Raw genomic sequence first — 18,139 nt, 5'->3', positions numbered from 1 at the left:
AGGCCCGTGGCCGCAGCGCGTCCTGCCCCGCGCTTCCCTCCGCCTGCGCTGCGCCGGCGGCTCACCGGCTTCCCACGGACGTTTTTTCATTCCAGGGTAACCGCACCTTTTGCATCACTGTGCAGGCTGCCCGCTCTCGCCTGCTCTGTGGTCAAGTTGTCCCTTGTTTAAATCGTCCATCGCACAGGTTCTCACTCAGCAGCAAGGTGCCTGTGTTGTATACGTGCACGCTCCTAAGAAAACTCTGTCAGGTAAAATCTAAACAAAGCACCGAGACGCTGAGTTTTACTCAGCAGGAGAGGTACAAGGAAAATGACATAAAACGAGCTCTCCATTAAATAACCCTCTAGATCCTCTAAAACCTGACTGCCGATCCACCCCAAGACATCCTCTGCCCAATGTCTATTAAAGTGTCACATTCACAGCCTCCCCGGAATGCTGTCTTTGGGTACTGTATAATCAGAGATGTAAATAAACACCAGGTTTAACAGGTATCTAGGTTACTTTTAAAAGCTTAACTTTTATGTGGATACAGAACAACGCAAATATTGTCAGCTGCCTGTGGCAATACAGCAGGACTACCCAGCAATTTAAATGACGAATGGTAACCTAGGTGACAATTTGCATACAGAATACACTTTATGGAAATATTTTTACAAAAATAAAACATATTTTACAAACTTCAATAGACCACAGGCAGTGAAAATAAGTAGCTCCTTCAAATACTAACTATAAGCACTTTTCATATCATTTTCTCCTCTTGTAATATTTTACTTTATTTACCTTGCTCCAAACCAGACTAGGAAACCTAAAGGAGGAAGAGGTATATGGAGTCATAAGACAGCATTTAAAAAAATTAAATGGAGTGACTGTTTTAATTCATAAATACATTAATTTCTCTATTTTATGTCTCACACTCAAGAAATGACAAGTCTTTTGGATTTAATCACCTTCTGCCTGAAAAAAAAAAGAAGACTCGGACGTTAGGTTTGTTTAGTAGTTTCACAAGAAAGGCTCTTCTGGTGTGGCATCCCATGCAGACGAGCTCTCACGTTTCACTCCACAGCTGCTTCCACATCATTCCTTTACATGGCATCCAACCTCAGCTGCATAGGTCGTGAGATTACACTGGTGTGAATCTAGGGTGAGGAGAAAATTAGGACACTATCTCCATGATCACCAGTGTATTGTAAGACGCAAAGTCAGAGAATACCACTATAAAAAACTTAATCTTTGAAGGCATCTGAATTTGCAGTGGCAACAGCAGGATTACCCCCAAGCACGCCCTGAAATTTACAGCAGACAAAGGCAAAAAGCAGCTACTTACTGGAATAGCACATATCAGAGAGGAAGAGATGTTTTGACACCAGGCCAGAGTCTTAACTCCAATGGGAAGTGCAAAAGGAGCTTTAATTCCCACATAGCACATGGGAATTCATTCTTCAACATCGCATCAAAAAAAGCTCTACATGCAAAAAATTGGAATGTAACAGCTATTCTTCAGCAGCAGAATATCCACATACCCCCATGTCATGTTTCTGGTAATGGGCAAGGCGTGTCCCTTCCTGGGGTTTGCTCCCCAGGCTGCCAAATGTGCTGGGCTGAACCCATTGTGGAAGAGATTTGAAGACCTCTTCCTGGAATTTGAGGGCTGGATCCAGATTCCTACTTCATCAGTCAGTGTGTCCATCTTTTCTGGAATGGAAGAAACAAAGCTACCACACATGCAAGTTAGCTTACCTCAGAAAGTACATTTGTCTCTGAAAAGGCCAGCTGCAACACAGACATGAGGGCTGTGTTGCAGACGCAACAGATTACAGGCCACCGAAGGCTTTGGTCACCACTGAGTACAGCTTTATATCACATTTCAGCTTTTCTGAGCCTTCGACTCTGTAAACCTTTGGTGCCTTGGGGAGTCCCAAAGATTCTTGGATAGGCAGGGTTTGCAGGTCAACTGTGTGTTGTGGGCACTTTGGTGTAGGTTGGGCAAGTGTTAAATCGTTAAAAGCCATTCCTGAGTATTGAGCAAACTTGCATGACTGCATCTGAGTTTCGACTTTCTATTTCCTCTTTTTGAAGAAAATAAGAGCTTCCATTCCGGGGTGGTAAATCATTGGCAGGGCTCTGAGGCTGTGCTTCCCCTTTGATCCCTCATCATGGCTGGATCCAGGTCTGAAGACTGCTTTCAGTAAACGCACTTTCAATGTTGATACAGGTAAAGATTTTGAAGTAGCAGCTGGAAAGAGAATCCCACAAAGTTACCATGTGTCAAGGTTTCCCAAATCTCCTCTTCTATCCAGAAAAGCTACCTGGATAGAAATTGAAGATTTTTTTTTTCTCCTCTTTTTTTTTTTTTTTTTTTTTTTTTTTTTTTTTTTTTTTTTTTTTTTTTTTAACACTTCTCTGGGCATTACCAGAACAATTGCCTTTAGATGTAGAAATTGCAGTATTACTGTGGTATATGCATAATTAGCTTGACCCTTCCCAGAGCATCACAGATGGCTAGTGCATGCTCATAAGGTAAGAGGTGTCCCAAAAGTGTTAGATTTACCTCAGGTATACAGAGATCAGCCATGCATACTGGGCCTGATACTTCCTATTTCTGTTGTTCAATTAAATAACTCAGTTTAGGGCTTAGTATATTAAACAGTATGAGACCACATTAAAGAAGCTGAAATCAGTATACAAAAAATGTAGAAGACTTAAGACAAAGCTGGAAGCCAGATTACTGGAAACTATCAAAATAAAAACTGGAAATGAGGAATGTACTGTGATATCCTTTGGGGAAAGGTCAGCAAATCAGTCTGCCTATAAACAGCCGGCAGCTTTCTCTGCTTTACACAGGTTAAGATAATTTCCTACTGAAAGTCATGTATGTTAGCTTTATGCAAATTAAGGCAATTCTATATTAAAAAAAAAAAAAAGAAGATAAAAAAAGGACTAAGATGATGCTTTTAGCACTGAATTCACATTGACATTTTCATCTGCTGGTAGTTTCAGGTGTCCTTTGGGAGTTAGCCCTCTAACTTGGTTCAGATTTCATCCTTTATGATCTGACACGTTCACAGTGAACTCCAAGGTAGTATTTAGAGCTGTGGAATATAACCATTTGTTTTCATTTTCGTTTAAAGTATATAGTCAGAGATTGTGTAATTCTGTCCTCTATGAATTCTTCATCTTTTATCTTTGTTACAGTGTTCTTTCTTTACTGACTATATTGTGCATTTTGATTTTTAAAGCAGTTTTCTGTTCAGTGTTGCGAGAACATAATTTCTTCTGAGAGGTTTCATGTGAATCTCCCAAGTAAAGGGAAAACAGCTCTATACTAGCTTTCCTCAGCTGAAACCTCTGGCTCTGACTCCTGGACCATCCCATGTCTCAGTCCTGGGACATGATGTGCCCAGTTCCTCCCTGAAGGTGGTTGAAGAGATGCATTTTATTTCTCTAAGTAAAGTTGTCTGGGAGGTCCCATGTGGCTGGTTCATGACTCAGATGGCAAACAGAGGTTCCTTCAGTGGCAGCAACACAGGCCATTGCAATTTAGTGTCTATCCCCTAATTACTGAATGTTTTTGTTCTACAAGGGCCTTCCAGAGCTAATGAGCAAACTGAAATTTTAAGTCTTAGTCAAGTGATATTCTAGACAGCAAAAGGCTGTAGAGAGGGGCCATGGGGGCATCCCACCATTTACCAGAAAGGTTGATCTGCCACTTGGGGCATATAGTGCCAAAACATGAATGGAAGACTAGATTAACAAGTATATAATGAAGACTAAGACACAGGCATTAACTGCTGAGAACACACCCTGGACCAGAGTGTTTACTTTAATCATAGAGACGCATATGTTTTATACTTGAGGATGGAAAACAAAGAATTGCTATGAAAGCTGTGAAAACTGAGGGAACAAAGCACCTCACATCTAACAACAAAATTACCTTCTTTTCTTAGCTACAAGTGGGAGAAGAGGAAGTGAGTAACTAATAACTCTACTCACCCAAGGAAGCATGGGTATCAGAAACAGAAGTTCCCCACCTTTTTTTAGCTCTCCTGAAAGCAAGCACAATTACTTGTTCATGGCTACACACAGACTTCTTTGTTGTGTGGTAAACCTCTTCCTTTTATTCTCCAAAGGACTGTGAATCCTAATTACTTCAGGCTGGAAACTTCTTAACACTACCCAAAGGGTGAGCCAAACCCCATCTGTATCAGGAGAAAGCCTACACCATGGCTGGATGTGAGGCAGAGTTAAATCAGGGCTCACCTCTCACCCTCAGTTCTTCTCAACCTGCAGTTCAAAGGGAGGTGCTAAGGATCATGAGCTCTTAGAAAACAAGAATGGTAAATAGTTATATGGTCATTCTGATATCAAAGAGCTTGAATTGCCTCTTCCGTCTTGGAATGAACCCCAGGAAAGAAAAGAGCAACATTCAGCTCCCAATTTGGATGCCAATCTCTAGGCTGGGTGGTGGAAAAAAGCTGCCAAGGTGTCCTTGCTCGAGTTACCTAGTGGCCCTGATTCTTTCTGTCCAAGAAACTTCTCCAAACACAATGTAGATGGAAAGTCCTTGGGGAAGGTTTCCAGCTACTCATCACCAGCTGGAAAGCTGGTGTATCTAGTTAAATAGTCATACCCTGCAGGACTCTTCCTACTGGGCATAAGGACTCCTGAATCATGGAGTACAGGACAGCAGGTTCCAGCATATCCATAGGGAGAAATACTCAGTATTATGTCTAGACAATAGCCTCTTTTTAAAAAAGGTACACAGAGTCATGAAGCTTTTGCTAGTGTTGCCCTGTCTCTTCTGTTCTTTCCTTTAGCAGTGAAAATTGTATCTAGTGCATAACTGCAGTAAAAAATGTGCTTGTTTTACTTTCCCTACCAGGCCCTTGACATACTCTTGGCTTTGATTTTCTAATGAAATATGCATGTGTGAGTCACTAATCGTGGATGTCGGGTATTGAGAAAAGCCATCCAGCTAAATGCTCATGCTGTTGTACCCAGTTTCCATGCAGCTGCTGTAACTAAAAAATCCAGCCCAGATAATTTAAGAAACAGGCACAAACCTACCCCTTAAGGAAAGCTACATGCTCTTCTAGAAGAAGCTAATGGTAAAACACAAATATGAGACTAGAGGCTGGCTCTAGCTTCCCATTTTTCTCCCTGACTCCAAAAAGGTCTTTGTCTGAGTCGGGTAAACCTTCATTTGGCTAAGACAAATGAATCTTTGAAGCAGCAAGCTGTAGAAGCAGCAAATCTTGTAAGAGAAATCTCATAAACTCATATATTCTTCCGTGTTAGCAACTGTCTTTGATTTGCTAGAATATTTTTCTCCAGAATTGCTGTGGTTTTCAGCTCCAGGACTTTGGAAAGTTTCTTGACCAAACTTTCTAGAATTAAAACATATTCACACTGATGCCTGTATGGGAATTGGTATGCCTGAATGTCAGATGGGTATTTGGAAACATTTGCTTTGGGGACTCCAGAACTAACCTGTGCTTCCAGAATGCCAGAAGGTTTGTCCACAGGAATACGTTATTTTAACTTTTCTATTATTTTCTGATACGTGGGTGACATTTGTAGAGGTACTATACCTCAGGGAGAATATATAAATGAGCAGAGGGTTGGTGGAAATTTCTTGTGTGGACTTTGTTCCAAGACCTTGGCTTTCTGGTCTGTTTTCTCTCACTCTGCTTCACTGCTCCTTGGGAAACACTTCAGCCCTGGCTACTCCTTTAATAGGAGCTCGGAGCTGGTCACATAGCTTGTAAATTGGCACACCTTATGCCTTTGGATATGCTGGAGAACATGCTGGCGACATTAGTTAAAACATCCAGAGTCCTGGTTTATGATTTACCTCTGCTATATGGGGAATACTTATCCTGAATCTCTTGCCCTGAAGTCACCTCTGGTGGCAGCTGCAAGAAGTTTCTTAAGAAAGGGATTCAAGAAAGAAAAAATGCAGACTATCTCCTCACCCAATAATTACATCTGAAATATCCCTTTCCTCCTGTTCTTAATGATTTGACAGATACACTCTTCTGACAAACATTTTATCAAGTGTTCCTTTATAACTTCTTTCTCAGGCTGCCTTTCTCAGTGGGAATCTCTACCTCAGAAAAGTTCTATAGCTCATTTTGACTTTGCAGCCCCCCAGTGACTGAACAAATTGAATTTATCTTCTCTCTTCTCCTATGCCTGTACTGAAACGTTTCATTTCTTTACCCCCAAAAGTATTTCCTTCTAATTTATTCATAGGATAGTTCTGATTGTGTTTCTAACCACTGCTCTCTTCTTATGCACTAGCAGCGGGTTTGTATTGAATTTTGCTGCCATGGCAACTTTATTTATTTATTTTTAAATTATTTTAAAATGCATTCTTTGACAATGGAGGGGAACACTGGAGTAGCTGAAACATCACAGTTTTCACTTTGTGCTTGTCATAGCAAGGTGAAAATTAACTCTGCCTTTCTGAAAGGAAGCTGCTGCTAGCGACGCTACAGCGCTCTCTGCTGCTGTGAGCACAGAGACATTTCAAATATTTGCCCAGCTGAGCCTGTTGATTTGCTGCAAAAAACTTTTTTTTTTTGGTTGTGCAGCATTCATTTTGATTTCCAAGTGTCTGGAGAATTGTGCTCACACATTCTTCGATGCTCTCCTCTTCATTGACATGTGAGGGAGAAAGGCATGGACACTAGATTACAGTTTTGTCTCGAGTAGGATAGATGAATGAAAGGTCAGTCCATGCTCTTCATCTTTCCCTTCACCTTTCCTCCCAGCTCATTTGCAGTGACATTTCATGTAACATTTCAGTCTCAATCAGCCTAAACCATTTCAGTCTCAACCTCCTCAGTCACCTGGCACTTCTTTTTGTATTTTGTGTTTTTGTGGAGCACTGCACTTGCTGCATGGGTGACAAATCACATACTGAACTAGGTCTTCTCTCTGCATGACATAAAGCCTTTCTCATAATTTTCTCACATTGTTTTTGTAGTTTGTAGTTGATTGTTTTATTACTTTATGTAACTTCTTTAATTTTTAATTAGCTTTGATTTGTAGCTCTCTAACGACTTTCCTCATTTTATTTCTTCATTTGGACCCATTTTGTCAGTTCTGGTCTTCTTTCCGATACCATTTTTCTGTTTTTTGGTTGGTTTTTTTTGTTTGTTTGTTTGTTTGGAGTTTTTCTTCCCCCTTTCTTCTCTCTTCACAAAGTCATAATTCACTCAAAGACTACTTATCACTGAAAAAATGCAGCTATTGAGATGTCTGACCATCAAAGGGAAGAAGGCTGGGAAGAACAAACATTTTCCTGCAAAAATGTGTATGCCCTTGGTTCTGTAAAACACCACCAAAATTATAATGAACTTGAAACAGGATACATTATCAAAGCCAATACATTTGGGAATGAAAATGTGTTGGGTGACATTCTTGATACTTATAGCCATAGAAAGCAGCTTGCTCCATATAAGAAATAAGGAAAAAGTCATGTACGCACTGTTCTGTTCAATGTATTTATCAACGATCTGGATGCAGGAGTTGAGTGCACCATTAGCAAGTTTGCTGATGATCCAAACTGGGAGGTGCTGTTGACTCTCTTGAAGGCCAAGATGCCTTGCAGAGGGGTACAGATAGATCGGAGCATTGGGCAGTGATTAATGGGATGGAATTTAACAAGAACAAATGTTGGGTTCTGCACCTGGGACAGAGTGACGCTGGACTCGGGTCTAAACTGGGAGAGGAGTGTCTGGGGAGCATCCCTGCAGCAAGGGCTGTGGGGCGCGGGCTGACAGCAGGCTCACGGGGAGCCAGCAGTGTGCCCTGGCAGCCAGGAGGGCAAACCGCAGCCTGGGGTGCATCAGACACAGCGCGGCCAGCCGGGCAAGGCGGGGGTTATCTGCTGTGTTCAGTGCTGGGGCGGCCTCACCCAGTGCTGCGGGCAGGGCTGGGCCCCGCAGTTCCAGGAGGATGCGGAGGTGCTCGAACGTGTCCAGGGGAGGGCAGCAAAGCTGGTGCGAGGGCTGGAAGGCGTGTCCTGGGAGGAGGGCTGAGGGCTGGAGACAAGGAGGCTGAGGGGCGACCTCGCTGCTCCTACAGCTTCCTGAGGAGGGGAAGGGGAGAGGGAGGTGCTGAGCTCTTCTCCCTGCTGTCAGTGACAGGACACAGGGGAACGGCTCAGAGCTGCACCGGGGGGGTTAGGCTGGACATCAGGAAGCATTTCTTTACTGAGGGGGTGGTCACACACTGGAACAGGCTTCCCAGAGAGGTGATCGATGCCCCAAGCCTGTCAGTGTTTAAGAGACATTTGGACAAAGCCCTTAACAACATGCTTTAACTTTTGGTCAGCGTGAAAGTGGTCAGGCAGTTGGACTAGATGATCGTTGTAGCTCCCTTCCAACTGATATAATCTAGTCTATTCTATTAGCTCTCCAATGACAAAACACACTAAAAAAAATTATTTAATTACCAGGGTAACTTCGTAACTTCAAGCCCTGCGTGCACTGCCACAAGCACACACTGTTGCTGCTACCACAGTGCTTCCTTCATGATTATCCCACCTTTTTGAAGCTGCAGTTTCATATGGCTAGACTGACAACAGTCTGGATCACACTGGATCCAATTTTTAAAAGTACCTGCACTTTTCTCTCACACATGTAAATACACAGTAGTTACCTCAACAATGCCACTTTAGACATTCTAAGGCATAGTGAGGTATCCGTATGGGTCTGGCAGCTATAGGCCTGGACCTCTGAGAAACCTGTCCCCTTTTGGAACAGCACGTACCCTAGGAGCATGAAAAATGACAGTAAATCCCTGTATGCAGGAACTTTCATCTCTTCCACCTTGTTTTGACTTGCGTTGTTAGTAATGCAGCTCAGCTTACTGTCTTGGTAAGAAAACATTAACTTGTATAAACAGGAAATTACTGGCAAATTTAAATATATGCCATAAACTGAGTCTGTGATAAGGATGTCTTACATATTCTGGACAGAACTTCCTAGTCATATATGCATACAATTAATACAAACAGAATGCAGAATAGGAAAGGAAAAAGATTATATAAAGAGCAAGGTATGTGATTCTCATGTAGAAACAAGAGGCTTTTTGTCTGTTTTGAAGTAAGCTTTTACTGTAGAAAAAGTTGTATTTTCTCTTGGTCAGCTATTCTATTCTGCAATCTTAGATTTATAAATATAGAAAACTTTGAAAATCCATAGAGGTTTCTTGATGCCATTCTACATTTGCTTGGATTTAGGATATCAACTTGGAATAGGATTGATGTAGAATGTGTGAAAGCATTTAAGCTAGGCTGAGCCTCTAAAAGCTGATAAGATTTAAACTACCCTGCAATAAATAAATCACTGGCTTCAGAATAAATATTAATGGCCATAGCTTTGCAAAACAGTTTGAGAAAACACATGTATTAAAGAAGATGACTCTTAACAATAACCCCTGCTAACTCAGCTATGTTAAGGCTACGTTAAATGGGGAAGTGTGCACTGTGCAAGATAAAAATCCCCAGGAACTGCTGTCAAGTATGTCCCTATAAAAGACAACAGCCTTTACCCTGTTAGGAACTTTACGCTTGCCAAGTGTTATCAGGGCAGCATTTCTTAAAATGCAAACTGTAAGACATCAGAAAGTTCAATAAACAACATCAAACTTCTGTCAGTACTAGGTATATGCACATTTTCATAATCCCAATGAGAAAGTGACACACAATGGAAGAATACAAATTTAAGATATTTACACAATGAAGGCTGATTTTTATTTGGATATAAATCAAAACTACTGTGGTAATTCTGTAGATAACACTCCTTGGATTTTTTTTCTTCCCAAAAGATCACTTATCTGTTTCATTTTAAAAAGGCCAAGAAATACCACACTGAAGGAAAAAAGAATTCTTAAGAAGATTTATAACAGAATCTCTCATGAGAAACTGAATTTGCTTGCCTTTTTGGCTAGAAAGCTTTTTGGCTTACAGCTGTCAGAAAAAAAACCCAACAAATGGAAAACAGATGTTTTTGTTGAATCTATCACTGTACTTTGTAAACCTAAAATGTAAATTGAAAAAAACAGATTGCAAATGGTGCCTACTACTTTTTGCTAGCTACAACAATTTTATTACTAATAAACCACTTCGGAGTAGTGAAATAGGGCTAAAAATAGAAGCAGCAAATAAACCCATCATATTCAATAGCTCTTAAGATTAGCAGTTCATCTAAAATTTCATGAAAGGGTAAGAAGATGATGGACTAGTCCAACAGACTGTCTTCTAGCAATGCCTCTATACAGGAATCCATGTGAAACCACGCTTCTGAGACAGGACACACTTACAAACTAGGCAGACAAGTCAAATTTTGAAAGCTTCAAAACCAGAGCAGCTCACTCTTTCGCAAACTGTTCCTCTAAGGTGAGCACTGAGTGAAAAATTCTTGCTGTGTACATTTCTTTCTCTTCTGTGCATGATCACTACAGCATCCAGGATTTTGAAATTTAACACACAGCACTGATGAACTTAAAAAGGCAAATGCTGCTAATTAGTGAACTTCTAGCATTACCAAAACACATGATTAAAATTACTTGTCCATAAATTGATTACTTGGTCTTGGTTTTGCCTTCCTAAGTGCTGTGTAAGATTTCAAGTCAAAGCTAGTTTTGTGGGTTTTAAAACCTTATTTTTCCATTCTTCTTAGATTAACATGAGTTAGAAATTACCTGAAATATCCCATTAAAATGGGCAGGAAAACCAGAAACAAACTGCAAATTCACTTTCACTATACAGTGAAAAAAAACATGGTCACAGCTTCATACAAAATGCGGAATCACTTTAGGTATACACAGTATTTCAAAAGATCCAGAAACTGGCTAAGAGTTAAAAGCCAGTAGAACAAAAAGCAGGAAATCCAAAATACATCTTTGCCCTCTTTAATCCTAAATTTTAGGGTCACATGCCTGAATAAACCAGTTTGCTTTACAAGGGAAGAAACTCTAGTATGGAGTTAACTAGCCACATGAATAGCACCTGTAGCTTTCAAAAGAAATACTAATGGCTAACTAGACACCACAGCAGCAAGATACCCTCTTAAAAAAAAAAAGAATAAGCATATGCTTAGAGCTGTGTGTGAAGGCTGGACAACGTAAACTAGTGTAATCTTTTTTTTAAAGTAACTTTAAAGCACTTCTGCTTTCTCTATTTCTGATGCTGAAATTAGTAAGAAATCTTTTCTTAGAGAGTGTTTCCTTTTATTTGATAACCAAAAATAATCACTCCCTTACAAATTGCACACTGATGCTTGAAGAACACTGTATTGATTTTTTTAAGTCTTTAGACTCCATTTCTCTAAAATATTGTATTTTTATTCCATAGGCCCATGCTATCAGCGGGTGTTGCAAACAGAAACATTCCCCTACTCCAAGAGTTACTCATTAAGAAGGTCAAAGATAAATTTGATCTCAAAATGGAACAAAAGGGTTTTTTTAATAAATGGTACCAGAATTAACAAATGATCTTCGTAATGTGATACTTTCCTACAGACAGAGAAGCAGTTATTGGAATGTTAGTTGGTTGATCTGTGTTTTATGGGTTTGCAACAAAGCATAATGTACATTGAACAGAACAAGTGAAACTCCAGTTTTCAGTGTATAATGAATTTTAGTCATTTAATGTTTTAGTTTTTATTTGTGTATTCCACTGTAGTGCTGTGACAACAAATCACACCTGTGTACTAGCATACATCAACAGTATGATGTAACTTTACTTACACCACTGCTATATTTAGCTTTTTAAGAGACATAAGCATACACTATGGCCACATCAAATAATTTTCTGGTTTTTTTCTTTAATAACCTTCACTTTGTCAGTAATACTTCACTTTTAAATTTGAATTATTGAAAAAACTCACAGAAAGTTTATACAGGAATAACTAAGGAATAACCTCACAGGCACTGATATGACAAACATTTATTTTAAGGGCTGAGAGGCATTAATATCATATTGAAAAAAAATAACTGAAGAGAATGAGTAAATTCATCTAAATGGGAAATGCCCATTTTTGCTTGTATGTTGAGAAAAGCAATTCAGAAAGTTATTTTTTGGCCTTCCTATGTCACAAAGTCAATCATACAAAGACCTACGCATTTAATCCAAAATGATGGTTGTAAAAGCCCTTCTATTAAACAAAAACATCATGCAAAACTTTGATCAATTATGCAGCTGCTTCCAAACTGTTGCAAGACCATACTGTATATATTAGCTTTTATACTGCTAATGCACAACTAACAGCAAACTTGATTAGATTAACACAAATTTGTCTTAATTACACCGTTATATCACACTAAGGAGACAAATGCCACAAGATTGGCAAAAACATTTAATTCTGAGCACTAAAATGGCAGGATAATTATGTGTTGTAACCCCTTCACATTTAGAAAAGCACATAATCCTGCAGTCTCACTTTACAAAAAAAAGTTCTGTAAAATATTAATTCGGAGGGAACAGTTTAAACTATCTAACACAAAGTAACTTACACAACTAGTGTCAAAGGCAAACAAAAAAATTCTAGCACAAATGCTGCATTAAATACAATCAAGATGAAAAGATAACACACTTGTTAATAAAAAAGACAATAAATGAAAAGTTACTAAAGTTAGTAACACATTTAAAGAAAATGCAATGAAGGAAAGCTTCTTTTTTTTTTGACAACAGTTTCCATTTGCAGTCTTTCCATCCATAATTTGTCTGGTAAAGTACATCCATTAAAATATTCAGAATTTCACAGAAGAGCTAGGTTGTTCTCTTCCAAATCCAATTCGTGAGTTGATTTTGTATGTTTTAAACAGACATCATTATGAATGAAGTAAAAGCAAGGCAACAAATGGACTTTTTATCACCTTCAATCTTAGCACTGATGACAAACATTTTTAAAAGTTATCATAATCCTTTTTGTCTTTTTTCCCCTCTGCTTCAAATCCATCAACTCCATCACTGTCCCTTCTCCTTTTACGATTATTATGGATGTTGAAGCGTTGATTCATCTGTGGTAATGGATCCATTCCTAAAACTTTGTGTATTTGACGGAATGCAAGGAGTCTCAGTGCAAACTAGAAAAAGGGTAGAAAGAAGGTATTTCTGTTACAAACAAATGTCAATTTTGAGTACTTTATCAAACAATTAATGAACATTAGTGTTGTATGATATTATTCTTAGCTCTCATTATCCCCCCCTTCCTTCCTTCCCCCAACAAAGTCAACGCAATAAAATGTGTATGTCACATTTGCTGCTTCTGTACAAAGTACATCATAGCTTAGAAATAATGTGTACGCGTTTCAGCTGCTGGACTTGCACTGAAGCAGCCAAGGCTCATCCCATGTCCAATCTTTAGCAAGAGGTTCAAATAGGTTAGGTTGCAAGCATGAATGGTCAATACTGTAAGTGGATACAATAAATGTTAAAAATTAAACCTATAGAGACTTATCTATAAAATATTAAATACCAATGTAATTTTAAATCTAATAACATACTGCCATTAAGTGAGCATCTTTACAGATATATACAGATGGGGGTGCTTCAAACTTTTCAGGAAAAGATGTTGATTTTAGTGCAAAAATGAACAATATTATACATCCCCTGTTGTGACATGTTCATTGCCTAGCTTAAGACAATAAAACTGGACTGTATTATAAGAAAGGAAAATTCATGTCCATGATATAGCTCCATTTAAAAAAAAAACAAACACTAAAACCATGCCAAAACCCAACCATTTAGTTACTTCACACATATATTTCCTTACCTGTGCACTTGAAGTAATATCCTCTCGTTGCTGATCTGTCATTACAGCAAGTGTATCAAAAGGATCTTTTTCACAAGGGTCCAGAAGGCCAGGACCACCTACAATGGTTAGACTAATTAGTAGCACATCTCTATCTTATTTTAACCCAAGATTACAGATTTTACATTAGTTAAGCATAAGTATACAGACACTGATCAAACACAACTTGCCTTTAAGGATGATTCCTGAAGATATACACTCAAAAACTCTTCTCAGTGCATCCCCAGGACTCTGTGGTCCAGTAGCGCTGCTAATTGCTTTTTCCACAAGCAACTCCATAGCCTAGACCAACAATAAGAAAAAACAGCCAGTTTGGAATACTGGAGTAATATTGAAAAAATCTGCTACTGTTCTTCAATATAGAACTTTTGAAGAACATTATATCACATATAAAACACTTTCAGTTAAAATGGAAAACATTTCAGATATTTTATAAAGATGAATAAAAAGAAAGCTGGTGCAGGATTAACACTGAGTACTGATACTTGATATGCTGCTTCTCATCACAAATTCAGAAGTTTTCTAGACATTTATACAGTAATAGCCTACCTATACAGGTAGACAACTTGTCCAGCCATTTTTTGAGAGAGTATGAAACATGGCGTGTCACTTAAATCTGCCAGCCACATGAATGAACAGCACACAGTATATGTAATGAAATTAACAGGATGCTGTAGAAAAATAATTTCTACAGAAGCAGAGAAACTTAAAAGAATCAAATGATAAAAGATCATTACATTTTTTAGTGGCTGCTAGTTCTTCAGTTTAGTGAAACTGAAGTTCACAGCAAGTTTTCTCCTCAATATAGGCTAACACTAATTCAGATGTTAAACAAGTGTAACATAACATTGATGATAAACAGGTTTTCTAAAATGTATAGATTATTTGGTATTATTTAAAATGGTTTAAATGATTACCTATATTTTAAATATTGTTTTTTCTGTGAATATTTCCATTGTTATCATACACTATTTTTTCCAGAAAAAATTATAAAAGTTATTTGCAAAAATAAATAATAGCTTTCCTTAAATTTTTTTTTTCAGCATTTAATGTGTGTTTCAATACTACCTCTTCTTTGACAAGTTTAATTCTCAAACAATGGATGTCTCCTGTTTTTTGGTGTGTTCTTTTTTTTGGGGGGGTGGGTGGTGTGTGTGTGTCTTACTTTTTGGTCCTCCCCTTCCTCACTAAGTTTACAGGTGTTCAAACGCTGCCTTTTATTTTTACTCTCCAGGAATAAATGCCTATTCTGATGCATGCAAATAATTACAGGCAATACTGATTACAATCCTTCACTAAGAGTGCCCATTCCTTTCTATTTCAGCTCCATTTAACTGACAAATTTCAGTTCCTGAGCATGGTATTTCCATACTCTCACTGTATCACTCAGGATTTAGTAACAGTAATTTAGTTGTTTTCAAGTATGAAGCAAAACACAGGGAAGAAAAAAGCACATCATGTTTTTGCATTTATTAAAGTCTAGTTCATTTGGATCCTTATATAATGCACTAAAGTCTACAACTTAATCCAAGGAAAATGTGAATTAAGATGTACTGCTGTTCAAAAAAAAAAAAAAAAAAAAAAATCAACCTTGAATAATAGTTCCTTCTAACTTGTAGGAACTTGAAAAAATTCTTCTAATTTAGTTTTTATTTTTAGGTACAAAAAGAGGGTGCTGCTATTGTCTGTATTTAGACTTCCTAATATCTTTTATTTTTACAACTACTTCGGTACTTTTTGGAAAGCTCTGGCATAATTTTGGTTTGTAACAGGCTTCTAGCATACATGTTAGGAGAAGTTCTGTATCCAGAAAAATTAATTTCTTCAATCTATGAAATTCCATCTGTGACTGGCAGAAATTATATCTATCACCATTTTCATCAGGCCAAAAGAACAGGTGACTAAACAATGTTGACCCATGTCACTAACAATGTATTAGGTACAAGGAGCAAATCAGGAATTACTTTTGGAAATAACTGAGACACAGCTAGGCCTGATACACTGCTTCATACCTCTCTACCCTCTGGATGTGCCTTAGAACTGAGAAATAAGAAATAACATTCCTTGTTCTTCATCTGTGTGCCTGCTGTGTGTTGGAATAGTTCTAAGGATGCTTTTCTGAAAGTATGCTGGGGTTTATTCTTTGGCAACTCAGTATCATAGTGACATAATTTTTAGCTTCTTTTGTACAGTATATCTTTCATGAAATGTAGGACAGAAACTGGCACTATTTTTTTTTTTACTTTAAATATTTAAAAACCAGAAATAAGTGCTCCACATTTTTCCAGAAGCAATAAATATCAGAAGTAATTTAATAAAACTGTCTGCAAACACAGTACAGTTGTAAAACATTTCTCACTGAAATAACACCAGCTGCTCAAACTGTCTTGACAATATTAGTGCTCTTTCTGTCAAAACTGAAAATAAAGCAGCACACAGTGCAATAGGATTTGGTCTGTGAAACAAAACAGTCAGATACATGCTTCAGAGATTCTGTTTCAGACTTTGTCCAGTCCACAGACTGAACATCTGTTAATATTTGGAGCACAAGCTGAACTCCTGGAGAGCATAATTTAAGATAGTCAATGCAAAAGGAATGCTCCAAGAACAACTGGCTGCAAGAATGAAGGTAACCTGGTAGAACCCAGAGATTTAACGGTGATACATCCACAGATTATACTGAAGTACTGTGGTACTTCATTTTGCAGAAGGGACATATTAATAATCACAGGAATTACTGTGGTTTATCTTTCAAGTAGTCCTGTTATTAGAGAACTATCTGGGCATAGCTGCCATTATTCTAAATAATTTTCTGTAAGCCCCAAGCAATCAGACTAGGTGTTATAAAATATTAGATTCTTTTAAACAGGGTAAAGGAAAAAAAATCACTAAAATCTAGAATAAGAACAATACCCACAAAGAAGATAAAAGAACAAGAAAATTCCTTTTGGGGAAAAAAAATAATATAAAAAATTCCAGCTCCAGATGATAAAACCTCAGAAAATTCAACTTTTTGAGGGAATCTGGATTACTGGGAGGGGGGGGGACACGAAGAAACCTGCATTACTTCTTGAGAAATCTACAATTAAAAACTGTAGTAACACTTCCCTGTGCTTTATCTGCAGTACCATGTGTATTGAAAAAGACTCATTCAAAAGAACATTACTTACCCAGCTTGGAAAATCAGACCAAGTTGGAACCCGCTGACAGAGATCACGAAGAATACGTATGATAATCACACAGGACTGCAGACCATTAGCTCTAGCCTTGGGAGTAATACAAAATCAAATTAATTAATCCTAGTACCCACAGCAAATAGGAGTTGTTGAAAGACTAAAACACCACTGTTCAATGGAAGCTCAGATACAGGATTGAAACAAATCATCTACAACTTTATTCCATGAGCTGCCATTTACAGCAGTATTTTATACAGGGTTAGTAATTTAAGGTGATAGAAGTCAAAGTGCACAGGTTATACAAGAATAACATTTCTTGATTCCCTGTACACTTTGACCTGTGTTCACTTGTAATAAATACAGTATCTTTCTATATTAGAAATAAAAAGGATAAAGTAAAGATCTAAGAAATAGGTATAGAGACTGAAAGGTCAAGGGAATCTGTTTGGTTTCTTTATTGTGCCTTTGCCAGAATGCAAAGTCACTAAACCAAACAGTTGCTTCTCGCCTTCCATTCCCTACACTTAATGCACTTAAAGAAATAGGAAAAAAAGTCTTAAATCGAAACGTAAAGCTTTAAACACATATTCCATTATTTAAAGCAAAGTTACTCTGCAGCCTTATGGAATATATAACAAATATACAACATATGATCACCCCAAGCGAGTCAAGCTTTCAACATCGCCTTCTCAATGACCAGAAAAAAAAATCATGTCAAATGAGCAATAACTGCATAAAGCAGTTCCTCCATACTTAACCTTTTCTACATTTAAATTTAGGGACCAGAAAAATATTAAGTATTATTATCATGAACAACGCTGAGTGTTTTAACACATTAAAACATTTATATTGCAGCTGAACTAATCTCTCATAAGGCTACAAAAAAAAAAAAGTAAAATGATGTTCCGAACCTGGAACCACTTAGCGTGGCGTAGAGCAGCCAGAGCGTCAAGGCATTTTTGCCTGTCCAAGACGTCCGGTGGGTCTTTCACCATACCCGAGGTTACATCTAAAATGGATTGAATTGGCAAAATGCAGTGAGGAATGGGTGTTTGACCAGGTGAGCAAGACACTTCCTTAAAGTAGCTTCAATGTCACACATGCCATTTCAAGTTTAAACCCTTGAACAACAAA

General features: G+C 38.1%; 1 protein-coding gene across 1 annotated transcript in view; it reads right to left on the bottom strand.

Annotated features, from left to right (window-relative positions):
* Positions 1–11,647: 11,647 nt before the first annotated feature.
* Positions 11,648–18,139, bottom strand: part of ZFR (zinc finger RNA binding protein) — a 43,004-nt gene continuing 36,512 nt past the window's right edge. Inside the window, exons 16-20 of the mRNA XM_026865820.1 lie at positions 17,917–18,014; positions 17,000–17,095; positions 14,000–14,111; positions 13,791–13,888; positions 11,648–13,101 (exon numbers count right to left, since the gene is read on the bottom strand). Coding sequence (XP_026721621.1) covers positions 12,922–13,101; positions 13,791–13,888; positions 14,000–14,111; positions 17,000–17,095; positions 17,917–18,014 — 584 coding nt within the window. The 3' untranslated portion in view covers positions 11,648–12,921. The remainder of the gene's footprint in view (positions 13,102–13,790; positions 13,889–13,999; positions 14,112–16,999; positions 17,096–17,916; positions 18,015–18,139) is intronic.

Source organism: Athene cunicularia (genome assembly GCF_003259725.1).
Source record: "Athene cunicularia isolate RWA chromosome Z unlocalized genomic scaffold, athCun1 chrZ_part1, whole genome shotgun sequence".
Classification (NCBI taxonomy): Eukaryota; Metazoa; Chordata; class Aves; order Strigiformes; family Strigidae; genus Athene; species Athene cunicularia.
Note: the sequence above shows the minus strand (reverse complement) of the source record. Positions and strands in the feature narration are given on the sequence as shown.